This window comes from Zea mays, chromosome 9 (assembly GCF_902167145.1).
Source record: "Zea mays cultivar B73 chromosome 9, Zm-B73-REFERENCE-NAM-5.0, whole genome shotgun sequence".
Lineage (NCBI taxonomy): Eukaryota > Viridiplantae > Streptophyta > Magnoliopsida > Poales > Poaceae > Zea > Zea mays.
In genome coordinates, this window is record NC_050104.1 from 81,991,220 (window position 1) to 82,007,093 (window position 15,874).

General features: G+C 47.8%; 2 protein-coding genes across 2 annotated transcripts; both read left to right on the forward strand.

Moving 5' to 3' along the window:
* The first annotated feature begins 8,598 nt into the window (after positions 1 to 8,598).
* On the forward strand, positions 8,599 to 9,663 carry LOC103638601 (uncharacterized). Its single transcript, XM_008661470.3, has one exon. The coding sequence runs from the start codon at positions 8,659 to 8,661 to the stop codon at positions 9,451 to 9,453; it is 795 nt and encodes a 264-aa protein (XP_008659692.1). The 5' UTR covers positions 8,599 to 8,658; the 3' UTR covers positions 9,454 to 9,663.
* Positions 9,582 to 11,098, forward strand: LOC118473361 (uncharacterized). Its single transcript, XM_035962599.1, has one exon. It carries the CDS (start codon positions 10,094 to 10,096, stop codon positions 10,886 to 10,888), a length of 795 nt encoding a protein of 264 aa, XP_035818492.1. The 5' UTR covers positions 9,582 to 10,093; the 3' UTR covers positions 10,889 to 11,098.
* Positions 11,099 to 15,874: the final 4,776 nt, after the last annotated feature.

Sequence of the window (15,874 nt, forward strand, 5' to 3'; positions counted from 1 at the left end):
CAAAGTCCAAACCTGCGACTTGGGCATAACCTTTTGCCACAAGTCGTGCCTTGTTCCTTGTCACCACCCGGTGCTCGTCTTGTTTGTTGCGGAACACCCACTTGGTTCCCACAACATTTTGCTTGGGACGAGGCACCAGTGTACAAACTTCATTTCTCTTGAAGTTATTGAGCTCCTCTTGCATGGCCAACACCCAGTCCGGATCTAGCAAGGCCTCCTCTACCCTGAAAGGCTCAATAGAAGAGACAAAGGAGTAATGCTCACAAAAATTAACTAATCGAGATCGAGTAGTTACTCCCTTGCTAATGTCACACAAAATTTGGTCGACGGGATGATCCCTTTGAATCATCGCTCGGACTTGAGTTGGAGGTGCCGGTTGTGCTTCTTCCTCCATTACTTGATCATCTTGTGCTCCCCCTTGATCATACGCCTCCTTTTGATGAACCTGTTCATCGTCTTGAGTTGGGGGATGCACCATTGTTGAGGAAGAAGGTTGATCTTGCTCATTTTGTTCCTGTGGCAGCACATCTCCAATTGCCATGGTGTGTATTGCGGCCGTTGGAACGTCTTCTTCATCTACATCATCAAGATCAACAACTTGCTCTCTTGGAGAGCCATTAGTCTCATCAAATACAACGTCGCTAGAGACTTCAACCAAACCCGATGATTTGTTGAAGACCCTATACACCTTTGTATTTGAGTCATAACCTAACAAAAACCCTTCTACGGCTTTGGGAGCAAATTTGGAATTCCTGCCCTTCTTCACTAGAATGTAGCATTTACTCCCAAAAACTCGGAAATACGAAACATTGGGTTTGTTACCGGTTAGTAGCTCATACGAAGTCTTCTTGAGGAGGCGATGAAGATAGACCCGGTTTATGGCGTGGCAAGCCGTGCTCACGGCTTCCGTCCAAAACCGTTCGGGCGTCTTGAATTCACCAAGCATCGTCCTCGCCATGTCTAGTAGTGTCCTGTTCTTCCTCTCTACCACACCATTTTGTTGTGGTGTGTAGGGAGCGGAGAACTCGTGCTTGATTCCTTCCTCCTCAAGATACTCCTCCACTTGAAGGTTCTTGAATTCGGACCCATTGTCGCTCCTTATCTTCTTCACCTTGAGCTCAAACTCGTTTTGAGCTCTCCTTAGGAAGCGCTTGAGGGTCCCTTGGGTTTCAGATTTATCCAGCAAAAAGAATACCCAAGTGAAGCGGGAAAAATCATCAACTATAACAAGACCATACTTACTTCCTCCTATGCTCATATAGGCGACGGGTCCGAAGAGGTCCATATGAAGTAACTCTAGGGGCCTTGATGTTGTCATCACATTTTTGGCATGATGAGAGCTTCCCACCTGTTTCCCTGCTTGACAAGCTGCACAAGGTCTATCTTTTTCGAAAGTAACATTAGTTAGGCCTATCACGTGTTCTCCCTTTAGAAGCTTGTGAAGGTTCTTCATCCCCACATGTGCTAAGCGGCGATGCCACAGCCAGCCCATGCTAGTCTTAGCAATTAAGCATGCATCTAGACCGGCCTCCTCTTTTGCAAAATCAACTAAATAGAGTTTGCCGTCTAATACACCCTTAAAAGCTAATGAACCATCACTTCTTCTAAAGACAGACACATCTACATTTGTGAATAAACAATTATATCCCATATTACATAATTGACTCACAGACAACAAGTTATATCCAAGCGACTCAACTAAGAACACATTAGAAATAGAGTGCTCGGATGAAATAACAATTTTTCCTAACCCTTTCACCTTGCCTTGGTTCCCATCACCGAATATGATTGAATCTTGGGGATCCTTGTTCTTGACGTAGGAAGAGAACATCCTCTTTTCCCCCGTCATGTGGTTTGTGCATCCGCTGTCGATAATCTAGCTTGAGCCCCCGGATGCATAAACCTGCAAGGCAAATTTAGGCTTGGGTCTTAGGTACCCAACTCATGTTGGGTCCTACAAGGTTAGTCACAATAGTCTTAGGGACCCAAATGCAAGTCTTGTCTCCCTTACATTTGGCCCCTAATTTCCTAGCAATTATCTTCTTATTCTTTCTACAAATAGCAAAGGAAGCATTGCAAGCATAATAAATTGTAGAAGGTTCATTCATTACTTTCCTAGGAAAATGAACAATATTTCTTCTAGGCATATGATTAACAACATTTTTCCTAGCCACATTTCTATCATGCATAATAGAAGAACTAGAAGCAACCATGGCATGAGAATCAAAAGCATCATAACTTCTATTAACATTTCTAGAATGTCTCCTATCATGATACATGAAGGCATGGTTCTTTTGAGCACTACTAGCCATAGGGGCCTTCCCTTTCTCCTTGGTGGAGATGGAAGCCTTATGGCTTGTTAAGTTCTTGACTTCCCTCTTGAAGCCAAGACCATCCTTAATTGAGGGGTGTCTACCAATCGTGTAGGCATCCCTTGCAAATTTTAGCTTGTCAAATTCACTCTTACTAGTCTTAAGTTGGGCATTAAGACTAGCCACTTCATCATTTAATTTAGCAATGCAAACTAGGTGTTCACTACAAGCATCAACATTAAAATCTTTGCACCTATTGCAAATCATAACATGTTCTACATAAGAGTTAGATTTATTTGCTACTTCTAGTTTAGCATTTAAATCATCATTAACACCTTTTAAAGTAGAAATGGTTTCATGACAAATAGATAGTTCACAAGAAAGAATTTCATTCCTTTTAACTTCTAGAGCAAGAGAATTTTGTGCACTAACAAATTTATCATGCTCTTCATATAAAAGGTCCTCTTGTTTTTCTAGTAATCTATTTTTATCATTCAAAGCATCAATCAATTCATTAATTTTATTAATCTTAGTTCTATCTAAGCCCTTGAATAAGCATGAATAGTCTATTTCATCATCATCACTAGACTCATCCTCGCTTGAAGAAGCATAAGTAGTATTGTTTCGAGTACATACCTTCTTCTCCTTTGCCATGAGGCATGTGTGATGCTCGTTGGGGAAGAGGGATGACTTGTTGAAGGCGGTGGCGGCGAGTCCTTCGTTGTCGGAGTCGGACGAGGAGCAATCTGAATCCCACTCCTTTCCAAGATGTGCCTCGCCCTTCGCCTTCTTGTAATTCTTCTTCTTTCCCACTTTCCACTCTTCTTTTCCTGGTCACTATCATTATCGGGACAATTAGCGATAAAATTACCAATCTTACCACATTTGAAGCAGGAGTGTTTCCCCTTCGTCTTGTTCTTGTTGGGGGTGCTCCTTGCGACTCTTTAGCGCCGTCTTGAACCGCTTGATGATGAGGGCCATTTCTTCTTCATTAAGCACGACTGCTTCAACTTGCGCCACCTTGCTAGGTAGTGCCTCCTTGCTCCTTGTCGCTTTGAGAGCAACGGTTTGAGGCTCGTGGATTGGGCCATTCAATGCATCATCCACGTATCTCGCATCCTTGATCATCACCCGCCCGCTTACAAATTTCCCAAGAATTTCTTCGGGTGACATCTTGGTGTACCTAGGATTTTCACGAATATTGTTTACCAGATGTGGATCAAGTACAGTAAAGGACCTTAGCATTAGGCGGACGACGTCGTGGTCCGTCCATCGCGTGCTTCCATAGCTCCTTATCTTGTGACGAGAGTCTTGAGCCTGTTGTATGTCTGGGTTGGCTCCTCCCCTCTTATCATCGCGAATCTCCCGAGTTCGCCTTCCACCAATTCCATCTTGGTGAGCATGGTGACGTCGTTCCCCTCATGTGAGATCTTGAGGGTGTCCCAGATCCGCTTGGCATTGTCCAAGCCGCTCACCTTATGGTACTCGTCCCTGCACAATGAGGCTAACAACACAGTAGTAGCTTGTGCATTTTTATGAATTTGTTCATTGATAAACAAAGGACTATCCGAGCTATCAAATTTCATTCCACTCTCTACTATCTCCCATATACTAGGATGGAGAGAGAACAAGTGACTACACATTTTGTGACTCCAAGATCCGTAGTCCTCTCCATCAAAATGAGGAGGTTTACCAAGTGGAATGGAGAGTAAATGAGCATTGGTACTTTGAAGAATACGAGAATAATCAAAAGAGAAGTTTGAGTTAACCGTCTTCTTTTTCTCGTAGTCGTTGTCGTCGTCCCTTTGGGAAGAAGATGACTCGTCGCTGTCGTCGTAGTAGACGATCTCCTTGATGCGCCTCGTCTTCTTCTTCCCATTTTCGTTTGTGGCCCGAGCCCGAGTCGGTAGGCTTGTCATCTTTAGGGTCATTGACGAAGGACTCCTTCTCCTTATCATTGATCACAATCCCCTTGCCCCTAGGATCCATCTCTTCGGGCGGTTAGTCCCTTTCTTGAAGAGAACGACTCCGATACCAATTGAGAGCACCTAGAGGGGGGGGGGGGTGAATAGGTGATCCTGTAAAACTTGAAACTTAATGCCACAAAACTTGATTAGGAGTTAGCGCAATAAAGCCAAGTGGCTAGATAAGAGTCTTTGCAAGACACGATAACCACAAGAAGATCAATCACAGATAGACACAGTGGTTTATCCCGTGGTTCGGCCAAGTTCAACACTTGCCTACTCCACGTTGTGGCGTCCCAACGGACGATGGTTGCAATCAACCCCTCTCAAGCGGTCCAAAGACCCACTTGAATACCATAGTGTTTTGCTTTGCTTTACTATATCCCGTTTGCGAGGAATCTCCACAACTTGGAGCCTCTCGCCCTTACACTTTGATGTTCACAAAGAAGCACAGAGTAAGGGAGGAATGAGCAACGCACACAAGACACAAAATCAGAGCGACAACACGCACACAAGTCGCAACAAGAGCTCACAACACAAAACCCGGCGAGTTCACAACTCAAATGGAGCTCTAGTTGCTATCACAAAGAATCAAATGCGCGGAATCGAAGTCTTGGTGCTTAGGAATGCTTAGAGAATGCTTGGTGTACTCCTCCATGCGCCTAGGGGTCCCTTTTATAGCCCCAAGGCAGCTAGGAGCCGTTGAGTGCATTCCAGGAAGGCAATTCTTGCCTTCTGTCGCCTGGCGCACCGGACAGTCCGGTGCACCACCGGACACTGTCCGGTGCGGATCTCCTTCCTTATTTGGAGAAGCCGACCGTTGGTGCTTTGGAGCCGTTGACGCACCGGACACTGTCCGGTGCACACCGGACAGTCCGGTGCACCCTTCCGACCGTTGGCTCAGCCACGTGTCTCGCGCGGATCGCGCGGCCGACCGTTGGCCCGGCCGACCGTTGGCTCACCGGACAGTCCGGTGAATTATAGCCGTACGCCGTTAATCACTTCCCGAGAGCAGCAAGTTCGCCTGAGCCAGCCTGGCGCACCGGACACTGTCCGGTGCACCACCGGACAATCCGGTGCACCCAGACATAGCTAACTTTGGCTGAACAATGCCATCTTTAATTTCAACTTGATTTTTCCTGTTTCCAGCACTTAGACACAATACATTAGTCTCTAAAACAATGTACTAAGTCTGAGAAACATACCTTTATACTTGATTTGTACTTTGTCCACCATTTAACACTTAGGCACTTGTGTTGGACACTAAATCACCAAAATACTTAGAAATGGCCCAAGGGCACATTTCCCTTTCATGAAGACAACTAGAATGAGGCTTCAACGGTCGGCACCACTTGTGGATACCTAGGTTTCACTAGTCGACAATGGCCAGTTCACAACAGCTAGCTGATGTGGAACTCGTTGGGCATGTCCTGTGCTGCACAAAAAAGTTTGTTCAGTTCCAACGACTCTTTTGGGCATGTGGGGATATATATACCACCCAACCGGCCATTTATCAAGTGTCGAAGCTAAGAAACATTGCTAGGGAGTTGAGACTCAAATCCTTTAGCTCTAGACATCCAAGTGCCTAAAGCATCACTCGGTGATTAGCATAATTGCTTTTGCGAACTGCTTATATTAGTTAGTCCACTATCATAGTGCTTGCTCTATGGTATGCCTAGTTGTTAGAAGTGAGGAAAAGACACCTCAACCCTTTGGTGCTTGCGCGCACTAGCATCATTTATTATGCTGAGAGGGGTTGTATCTCGAAGGATCACACCAATTGCTTTTGTGGTGTGGCCACCACCATGTATCAGATAGAACGAGGCCCAAAGTGTTTTAGCTAAAAGTTTGATAGTGGAGGGCAGAAGCGGGCCTAGACATTTAAGATTCGGTATTCAAAAATTCAAAAGATCAAAGAAATTAGTGCTCTAACACTATTTTTGTAATACATTATTGACAAATTACTATAGATCACTAAAAAATTGGGTATTCAATGAATACCCATGAACCACCCCTGGGCCCCGCCCCTGGTGGAGGGAGTATTCGAGAGATTCCAAAAGCAAAGCATCACTTGGCGTGGAGAAGGATTGTGGCTATGAATAGTCTTACCTGACCGGGAGCTTGCTCTCAATGGGCTATCCTTACGTGGGGCTCAAATGAGGATTAGTAAGAAGCTTGGATGCTTCTTGGCACCTCAGTAAAAATATCAGCATGTCAATAGAAGTTTGCATATCTATCTCATTTAAGCTTTCGTATTTACATTGCTACCTTTAGTTGTATGTTTTACCTTTCCTAGCTTAGTTATAGGCTAGTTGGTATGACTAAAACCCAGGTCACAAAACTTCTTTTGCGATAGAGATAACTCTTAGACAAAACCTTAGTTGAACATATCATCACTTTGTTATCCATATAGATTTTGTTTAAGAGAAAAATTATAGGCCTAGATTAGTTTGAAAAATAGTTTCCAAATTCAATCATCCTTTTAGGCATCATCGTTCCTTTTAATAAATTTTAGAGCAACAAGTACTAATATTCTCGAATGGAAGCCTCATTCTCCAGTAGTTTGCAACGAATACATGTATTTTTTTCTTGTTCTACCAAAAGATGGGATGTTTTGATTAGTCATGTTGAAAGCTTAACTAAGAAGTCATGGAACAATACTCACTGGGAGAGTTAGATCAAAAGTGTCAAAGCAATTTGATTTCAAGCTCCTAAGATTAGATCAACTTTGCTTTAGTTGAGTAATGATAAGGATACTGAAGCAAAGGATAGAAGTGATGCAAAAAAATTATTTGAAGTGCTTGGTATAATTAAGTTTATACTTGGTATGATTATTGGCATGACATTTTATTTGTTGTAAGCAAAGTGAGCGAGAAGTTGTGGACACTGTCCATGTGCATTGATGGTACCTTAAAGAGCATAGAAGACACATAATATATGTTTTTGAAGACTATAGAAATGAAGGGTTTGCTTCTAGTTTGATCACTACAAAAGAGAATGCATCAGAACTTGTTTACAACCATCATTTCTAGTAAAGCGCCACACTACTAGGAAGAAACACAATGGTGAAACTAGCACCGAGGAAGAAAATCTAGAAGCTTAGAAGGCTTTTGAAGTCAATTACCTTTTGATGTTGGTTGATACTGCAATAAGTCCATTAAAAAGTATATTTGAAAAACCAGTGTCATCGAAAGGTATACTTAGGTTTTTTGATGAGCTCAGCGACTTTGAAGTCACCAGAGACTATTGAATTAAGAGACCATTTTACTAAATTTACAAGCACTTTATTTTTTGATGGCTCATGTAACGTCGATTTAAATGATCTAATTTTAGAGTTTAGTGTTCTACGGTTGACTTTAGAAAACAAACTAATGTCTATTATGGAATTTTTTTTGAGCATGTCAGAAAAGTGGATTGTTATCGTAATATTTCTGTTGCTTATTGGATCTTATTTACCATGCATATGACTATGGAATCAGCAGAAAGATTTTTAATGTTAAAGCTATTGAAGAAATTTTAAGGGCCAAAATGTCTCAGGAAATAAAAGTTAAATGGTTTGTCTATTTTATGTATTGAAAAGATATTGTTGGATGAGATTCATAATGGCATCATCATCAATGACTTCGCATCTAAACATGTTAGAAATTTTTAAGTTAATATCATAATATTTATCCTTTTATTTACTTGTTGTCTGATATGAATATTTATAGATGTATCCTATATGTTTGTGTTAGTAATATTAGAAATACCTCTATTTTAAACCTGATCTCGAACTTGTAGCCTATGTAGCTGATTCTTCACGCCGCACCATGCATGCAGCCTCGATATTCCATCATTCCTAAACACACAGCTATTGCAGGAGGGAGAGACTCGCTCATTTTAACCATTTGTCATGCATTTCACTTCAGATGTGGCCGGGATGACTTGTTTGTTTGGGTCAAATTAAACGATTGTAACCAAATTAAAATCCACTTTGCACGTACGATGATTAGCATAGAACATTTTCTGTACCCAGCATATCATGGAACCCCACACATAGAGGTGCTGCACGTAAGCCTGTGCCCCGTGCGAGCCGGCGAGCCTAAAACCAATTGACCCCGACGCGAGTCCAAGTATAGAAGGTTCGTGCGCCCGCGCGGCCGCGCCATTCTTTCCCAGTCCTGCGACTAGTCTTTCCCAGCCGCGTATAGCCTTGACAGTTGACACCCTCTCGCCCACGTGCCTGAACTGAACCGACGCGAACGTACGCGCGCGGAGCCGGAGACAATGCGCGCACCGAGCCGTGTATAACTATAATACCCAGCCGCCACGACAGCGTGCCCACAAACCCAACTCCTCTCGCTCTCTCCCCGTCTGCCCCTCTCTTGACGACCTCTTCCCAAATGAAGCGCCCGCAACCGCAACAAGCTGCTGCGGAGCAGATCATGGCGCTGTACGACGCCTGCTGGTTCCGCCGCCTCGTGCTGCTCGCTTCCCCTCCTCCCGCGGCGGCACCTCGGCCATCTGTACCGGCGCAGCAGGCGCCGGTGGAGCGCGACGAGTTGGGTACTACGCACACGCCGCATGCGCAGCGGCCTGCTTCTTCGAGTCCCACGGCCGGCGGGCTGCGGCACCGGCGAACGCGGAGCGACGAGGCTACCGCGGCCGCGTTCCTGGGCATGGAGCCGCTGAGGCTCCCCGACAGAGGCAACCGCGCGCGCCTCCAGACCATACTCTCGGGCAAAGACGGGCTCGTGGCCGCGCCGCCGCCGGAACGGAGAAGGCCCGGGCCCGGGAGGCGGCGGCAGCGGCGGCGCGGGCGGAGCATGTCGGAGCTGGAGTTCGAGGAGGTCAAGGGCCTGCAGGACCTCGGCTTCACCTTCGCCGACGCCGAGGTGGACGCCGAGCTCGCGTCCATCGTGCCGGGCCTAAGGAGGAAGCGGTCCGAGGAGGACAACAACAGCCGGGCCACGGCGGCGTCGACGTCTTCGGCCCGGCCGGAAGCTGCCGACGACGCGTCCGTGGCCGCCGTCGTGGCGCCGAGGCGGCCGTACCTCTCGGAGGCGTGGGACAGCGAGGAAGAAGAAGAGGTCAGGAGGGCGCTGCGCAGCTGGCGGATACCGCCGGCTGGCGACGGCAACGAGCTCAAGGAGCACCTCCGGATGTGGGCGCACACCGTGGCCTCCGCTGTCCGGTGACAGAATCAACTTCTCTTTTCCTCCTCCTTTTTTTTAATTGATCACAAAACGCCATTGGAGGTTGTCAGTTCGGTGACAGATCGAAGTTTTGAGCATGTATAAATATGTGACCAATATTCGCATGGGCATCTATATCCAAGTTATTATTATGAGCATGTACATGTACGTTTATATACATAGTGGAAACACGAGAAGTGCAATCCTTGTGCAGGAAGCATAGCCATAGCACGAAATGAACATGTGGCAAAAAAAAAGGGACATGGGAGAGAGAGATGATCTCATTTGCGCGCGCGCGGCATGAGATGCGATCTCATCTGATTTCTGGCCACTGTTTGCCAAGAAAAGCATCGTGTGGCTAGCTTGCTTTGAAGCTAAGGGTTCCATAATTCCACGAGTCATGATGGCAAGCCCAACAATGATGTGTTTGGAACAATCTAGGTTTCCTGGCAGCTGACTTGTCAAAATCCAGCGTGGTACGTGACAGAAAAGCTCTAGCTCCCCCTCCTCCTTATTGGTCCTGAGTCAGCAGCTGCCCCTGCTGCTGCCTTTTTTTCTTCGTTCCACTAACTACAATGTGCCCACAAACCCAACTCCTCTCGCTCTCTCCCCGTCTGCCCCTCTCTTGACGACCTCTTCCCAAATGAAGCGCCCGCAACCGCAACAAGCTGCTGCGGAGCAGATCATGGCGCTGTACGACGCCTGCTGGTTCCGCCGCCTCGTGCTGCTCGCTTCCCCTCCTCCCGCGGCGGCACCTCGGCCATCTGTACCGGCGCAGCAGGCGCCGGTGGAGCGCGACGAGTTGGGTACTACGCACACGCCGCATGCGCAGCGGCCTGCTTCTTCGAGTCCCACGGCCGGCGGGCTGCGGCACCGGCGAACGCGGAGCGACGAGGCTACCGCGGCCGCGTTCCTGGGCATGGAGCCGCTGAGGCTCCCCGACAGAGGCAACCGCGCGCGCCTCCAGACCATACTCTCGGGCAAAGACGGGCTCGTGGCCGCGCCGCCGCCGGAACGGAGAAGGCCCGGGCCCGGGAGGCGGCGGCAGCGGCGGCGCGGGCGGAGCATGTCGGAGCTGGAGTTCGAGGAGGTCAAGGGCCTGCAGGACCTCGGCTTCACCTTCGCCGACGCCGAGGTGGACGCCGAGCTCGCGTCCATCGTGCCGGGCCTAAGGAGGAAGCGGTCCGAGGAGGACAACAACAGCCGGGCCACGGCGGCGTCGACGTCTTCGGCCCGGCCGGAAGCTGCCGACGACGCGTCCGTGGCCGCCGTCGTGGCGCCGAGGCGGCCGTACCTCTCGGAGGCGTGGGACAGCGAGGAAGAAGAAGAGGTCAGGAGGGCGCTGCGCAGCTGGCGGATACCGCCGGCTGGCGACGGCAACGAGCTCAAGGAGCACCTCCGGATGTGGGCGCACACCGTGGCCTCCGCTGTCCGGTGACAGAATCAACTTCTCTTTTCCTCCTCCTTTTTTTTAATTGATCACAAAACGCCATTGGAGGTTGTCAGTTCGGTGACAGATCGAAGTTTTGAGCATGTATAAATATGTGACCAATATTCGCATGGGCATCTATATCCAAGTTATTATTATGAGCATGTACATGTACGTTTATATACATAGTGGAAACACGAGAAGTGCAATCCTTGTGCAGGAAGCATAGCCATAGCACGAAATGAACATGTGGCAAAAAAAAAGGGACATGGGAGAGAGAGATGATCTCATTTGCGCGCGCGCGGCATGAGATGCGATCTCATCTGATTTCTGGCCACTGTTTGCCAAGAAAAGCATCGTGTGGCTAGCTTGCTTTGAAGCTAAGGGTTCCATAATTCCACGAGTCATGATGGCAAGCCCAACAATGATGTGTTTGGAACAATCTAGGTTTCCTGGCAGCTGACTTGTCAAAATCCAGCGTGGTACGTGACAGAAAAGCTCTAGCTCCCCCTCCTCCTTATTGGTCCTGAGTCAGCAGCTGCCCCTGCTGCTGCCTTTTTTTCTTCGTTCCACTAACTACAATGTGCCCACAAACCCAACTCCTCTCGCTCTCTCCCCGTCTGCCCCTCTCTTGACGACCTCTTCCCAAATGAAGCGCCCGCAACCGCAACAAGCTGCTGCGGAGCAGATCATGGCGCTGTACGACGCCTGCTGGTTCCGCCGCCTCGTGCTGCTCGCTTCCCCTCCTCCCGCGGCGGCACCTCGGCCATCTGTACCGGCGCAGCAGGCGCCGGTGGAGCGCGACGAGTTGGGTACTACGCACACGCCGCATGCGCAGCGGCCTGCTTCTTCGAGTCCCACGGCCGGCGGGCTGCGGCACCGGCGAACGCGGAGCGACGAGGCTACCGCGGCCGCGTTCCTGGGCATGGAGCCGCTGAGGCTCCCCGACAGAGGCAACCGCGCGCGCCTCCAGACCATACTCTCGGGCAAAGACGGGCTCGTGGCCGCGCCGCCGCCGGAACGGAGAAGGCCCGGGCCCGGGAGGCGGCGGCAGCGGCGGCGCGGGCGGAGCATGTCGGAGCTGGAGTTCGAGGAGGTCAAGGGCCTGCAGGACCTCGGCTTCACCTTCGCCGACGCCGAGGTGGACGCCGAGCTCGCGTCCATCGTGCCGGGCCTAAGGAGGAAGCGGTCCGAGGAGGACAACAACAGCCGGGCCACGGCGGCGTCGACGTCTTCGGCCCGGCCGGAAGCTGCCGACGACGCGTCCGTGGCCGCCGTCGTGGCGCCGAGGCGGCCGTACCTCTCGGAGGCGTGGGACAGCGAGGAAGAAGAAGAGGTCAGGAGGGCGCTGCGCAGCTGGCGGATACCGCCGGCTGGCGACGGCAACGAGCTCAAGGAGCACCTCCGGATGTGGGCGCACACCGTGGCCTCCGCTGTCCGGTGACAGAATCAACTTCTCTTTTCCTCCTCCTTTTTTTTAATTGATCACAAAACGCCATTGGAGGTTGTCAGTTCGGTGACAGATCGAAGTTTTGAGCATGTATAAATATGTGACCAATATTCGCATGGGCATCTATATCCAAGTTATTATTATGAGCATGTACATGTACGTTTATATACATAGTGGAAACACGAGAAGTGCAATCCTTGTGCAGGAAGCATAGCCATAGCACGAAATGAACATGTGGCAAAAAAAAAGGGACATGGGAGAGAGAGATGATCTCATTTGCGCGCGCGCGGCATGAGATGCGATCTCATCTGATTTCTGGCCACTGTTTGCCAAGAAAAGCATCGTGTGGCTAGCTTGCTTTGAAGCTAAGGGTTCCATAATTCCACGAGTCATGATGGCAAGCCCAACAATGATGTGTTTGGAACAATCTAGGTTTCCTGGCAGCTGACTTGTCAAAATCCAGCGTGGTACGTGACAGAAAAGCTCTAGCTCCCCCTCCTCCTTATTGGTCCTGAGTCAGCAGCTGCCCCTGCTGCTGCCTTTTTTTCTTCGTTCCACTAACTACAATGTGCGCTTTCCACATCCTCCTCCGCGAGATTCCACTACTACGCTAATTAATTAATGGAGGTTGATCCATTTGATTTTGTATATGCACCAGGTGTTGGTGGTGCAGCACTAGCTAAACTATCATGTACTCCCTCCGTTTCTTTTTATTTGTCGCTGGATAGTGTAATCTGTACATAGTTCTCACACGTGAGCAGCACGGCACACGGTTGTTGCACGAACGGATATTCCCTGCAGATACGGCAGTTGAAGTCTCTCAAATATATACTACTACAACACAAGTACGCCTGTGACCCAGCAAGGCGAAGCCGGTAAGGAAACTGCATTTCCTGATCTAGCAAATAAACTAAATCACTCATTCACTTGTATACTGCCTCATCATGCCAAAATAGTTGTTTCTACGGTAAGGTATTCGTACCGACCAAAATTTCTCAAGTTTAATTACACTTATTAAAAAAAATATTAGCAACATTTATGTCTCTAAATTGTTTATTATAAAAATAAATCTGGAAAATTATCTAATAAACCAATTATATATGTTGTACGTAACCATCAACGGAGCGACCTGTACTTTTAAACCTACTAGTCGGTTACTCGTGCGTTGGACGGCTTACAACAATATCCACGTAAACTATCCACCAAAAAGATCTCAAGATTTTTTATTGACTGTCTTCGCTCTGTATAATATTTTTTTGATTTGGCTAACTGATATTATCGTTTACTCCATGCAATATGTCTTGTATAACACGACCAATGAAGTGAGCGATTAGAAGAGAGTTCACAACGACTGACTGAACGAACATAGATTATAAAATAATATAATTTCACCATACAGAGACCAAATAAGAGAAAGTTTGTGAGCTCAAGTTTCTAAAATAAGTCACATGAAGTCAAACTGATAAAAAAGATAGATCAAAATATGGAGTGATTGCTAAAGTCAGGCATCAATACAAATTAGATGCGCTCCATATAAATTATGCTACTTCGTAGCAATTACTAACGTTTAAAACCAACAAATAACCTTTTATTTTACTGCCAGTGTGACAAATCATTGTTGCTCCATCCAATTCAGCAACCTCAAACACTATGTAGTCCATTGCGCCAATATGGTTTCAGAAACGACCTAATGCTTGCAAGAGCCAAGAACGTCGTGTCGTGCTTGGTTGTAGCCTCGGCCCGTAGTGCTGGCCCGACCCGACACGATTATATTTTTTTTATTTTACAAAAAACGTATATACATATATACAATTTATATTCTATATTAAAAACATTTGAGGATGATATTCTACTGGTTAGACAGCTTTACCTAGTGTCTCTCGCCTTTCTTCCGTCAGGGCATGGGTTTGAACCCCACATCCTGCATCGTTTTTTAACATTTTACGCTGATTTAATCAAATGGGCCGACGGGCTAACGGGCTGGCCGGCACAGTCAGCAGGCCGGCATGACGTGTCTGGGCCATAGTTGTGGACCGCGTGCATCTGGCCCGTGCTGGCCGCCGTTTGGCCATCTTTAGGCGTGCAGCGCATTAATTTGGGATAATCTAATAATGGATTCAAGGGTTTGCACCTATTATTTAGTCAAGACTGACATCATGTATATAGAGATGGTAATGGATCACGATCCAAATACTTCTTCATAATAAATTAGGGCTTTTATTTATTTCTAGTTTAAAAATGAATAGGAATAGATCATGATCCTAATCCTATCCGATTCTTAAATTCTATAGTGTAAAATCTAGAGCCCATTATCATCCCTATATCTATCTACATCACCGTAGAAGAGTTGTTTACATGGCCATCATCAATTTCTTAGGTCAAGCCAATTCACCAAAACAATAATCTTGTATTCTAAATGTTAAAGAACTTAAGCGTAATTTTTGGGATGGGATCATGTGGCCAACTTATTCAGAGTGAAGATGGAAAGATACCCATGTGGAAGAAGAAGTTAATATTTTGGCGTATACCTTATTGGTAAGTATTAGATGGCTGTCATGCGGTTGACGTGATGCACCTCATAAAGAAGATTTGTGTAAACCTACTTGGTTCCCTAGGCACATATGGGAAGGGTAAAGATACACTAGAATCATGGAAGGACTTGAAAGCTATGAAACAATGAGAGGTCGTGCACCTAAAATGTAACACCCTAAATTTGGGGTATAAAATTTTTTCTTTAGTACCTACCAAATTCAGGTGTTACACATTTTCTCACCTCTATAGTTTTTCTTTTCTATTCTCTTTAATAGGATTTTGGGTTAATTATGTGGGAGATGTATTAATTTCTTTGGAATATTAAAACCTAGGGGAGATATGAATATTTGCATCATGTTGAGCTTAAAGTTTACTTTTGGTTGATGTACATGTTTGAAATATTTGAATTTGAATTGAATTCCCTAGAAAAAATAAAAAGACAAGGAATTAGAAATTCAGAAGAAAAGGAAAAGCCATTTCAGCCTAGTCGGCCCAGCTAAGCCCAGCCCCCCACGTGCGCCCGTCCTCCCTGACAGCCGGGCCCACCTGTTGGCACCGCGCTCGCGCCCGCGCGTCCCTGCTCCCCCTCTCCCTTTGCCTAGTGGGGCCGACCTGTCGGCGCCGGTTTCCTTCGCGCACGCGCCCCGCTCTCTTTGTCCCGCGGGCCCCGTCCGTCAGCGTCGTTGCCCGTTCCCTCGCGCACGCGCCCGTGTCTCTGCGCAGCGGGCCAACATTGTCAGCTTCGCCTTCCCCGTGAACCGCCGCTGACCCACGCGCGCACGTATGCCGAGAAGACCGGCCACGTCGCCTGCCCCCGCGCCCCAGCTCCCTTTTGAGCCTCGCCCGCACTCGCTCTCTCTCCCCTGGCTCATTTCGCCCACGCTCACCCTCTCTCGCGCTCTACCACCACCGCTAGAGCTCGCCGGTGACCCGTGTCCGCCGTCCAGAGCGTCAGGAGCCGCGCCAAGCCTTCCCGCAAGCCTTCCCGAGGTGAGGAACTCGCTCCCGTGCTT

Bases quoted from the DNA above. Each gene is read 5' to 3' on its own strand.
- LOC103638601 (XM_008661470.3), top strand. From the start codon at position 8,659: ATGAAGCGCCCGCAACCGCAACAAGCTGCTGCGGAGCAGATCATGGCG.
- LOC118473361 (XM_035962599.1), top strand. From the start codon at position 10,094: ATGAAGCGCCCGCAACCGCAACAAGCTGCTGCGGAGCAGATCATGGCG.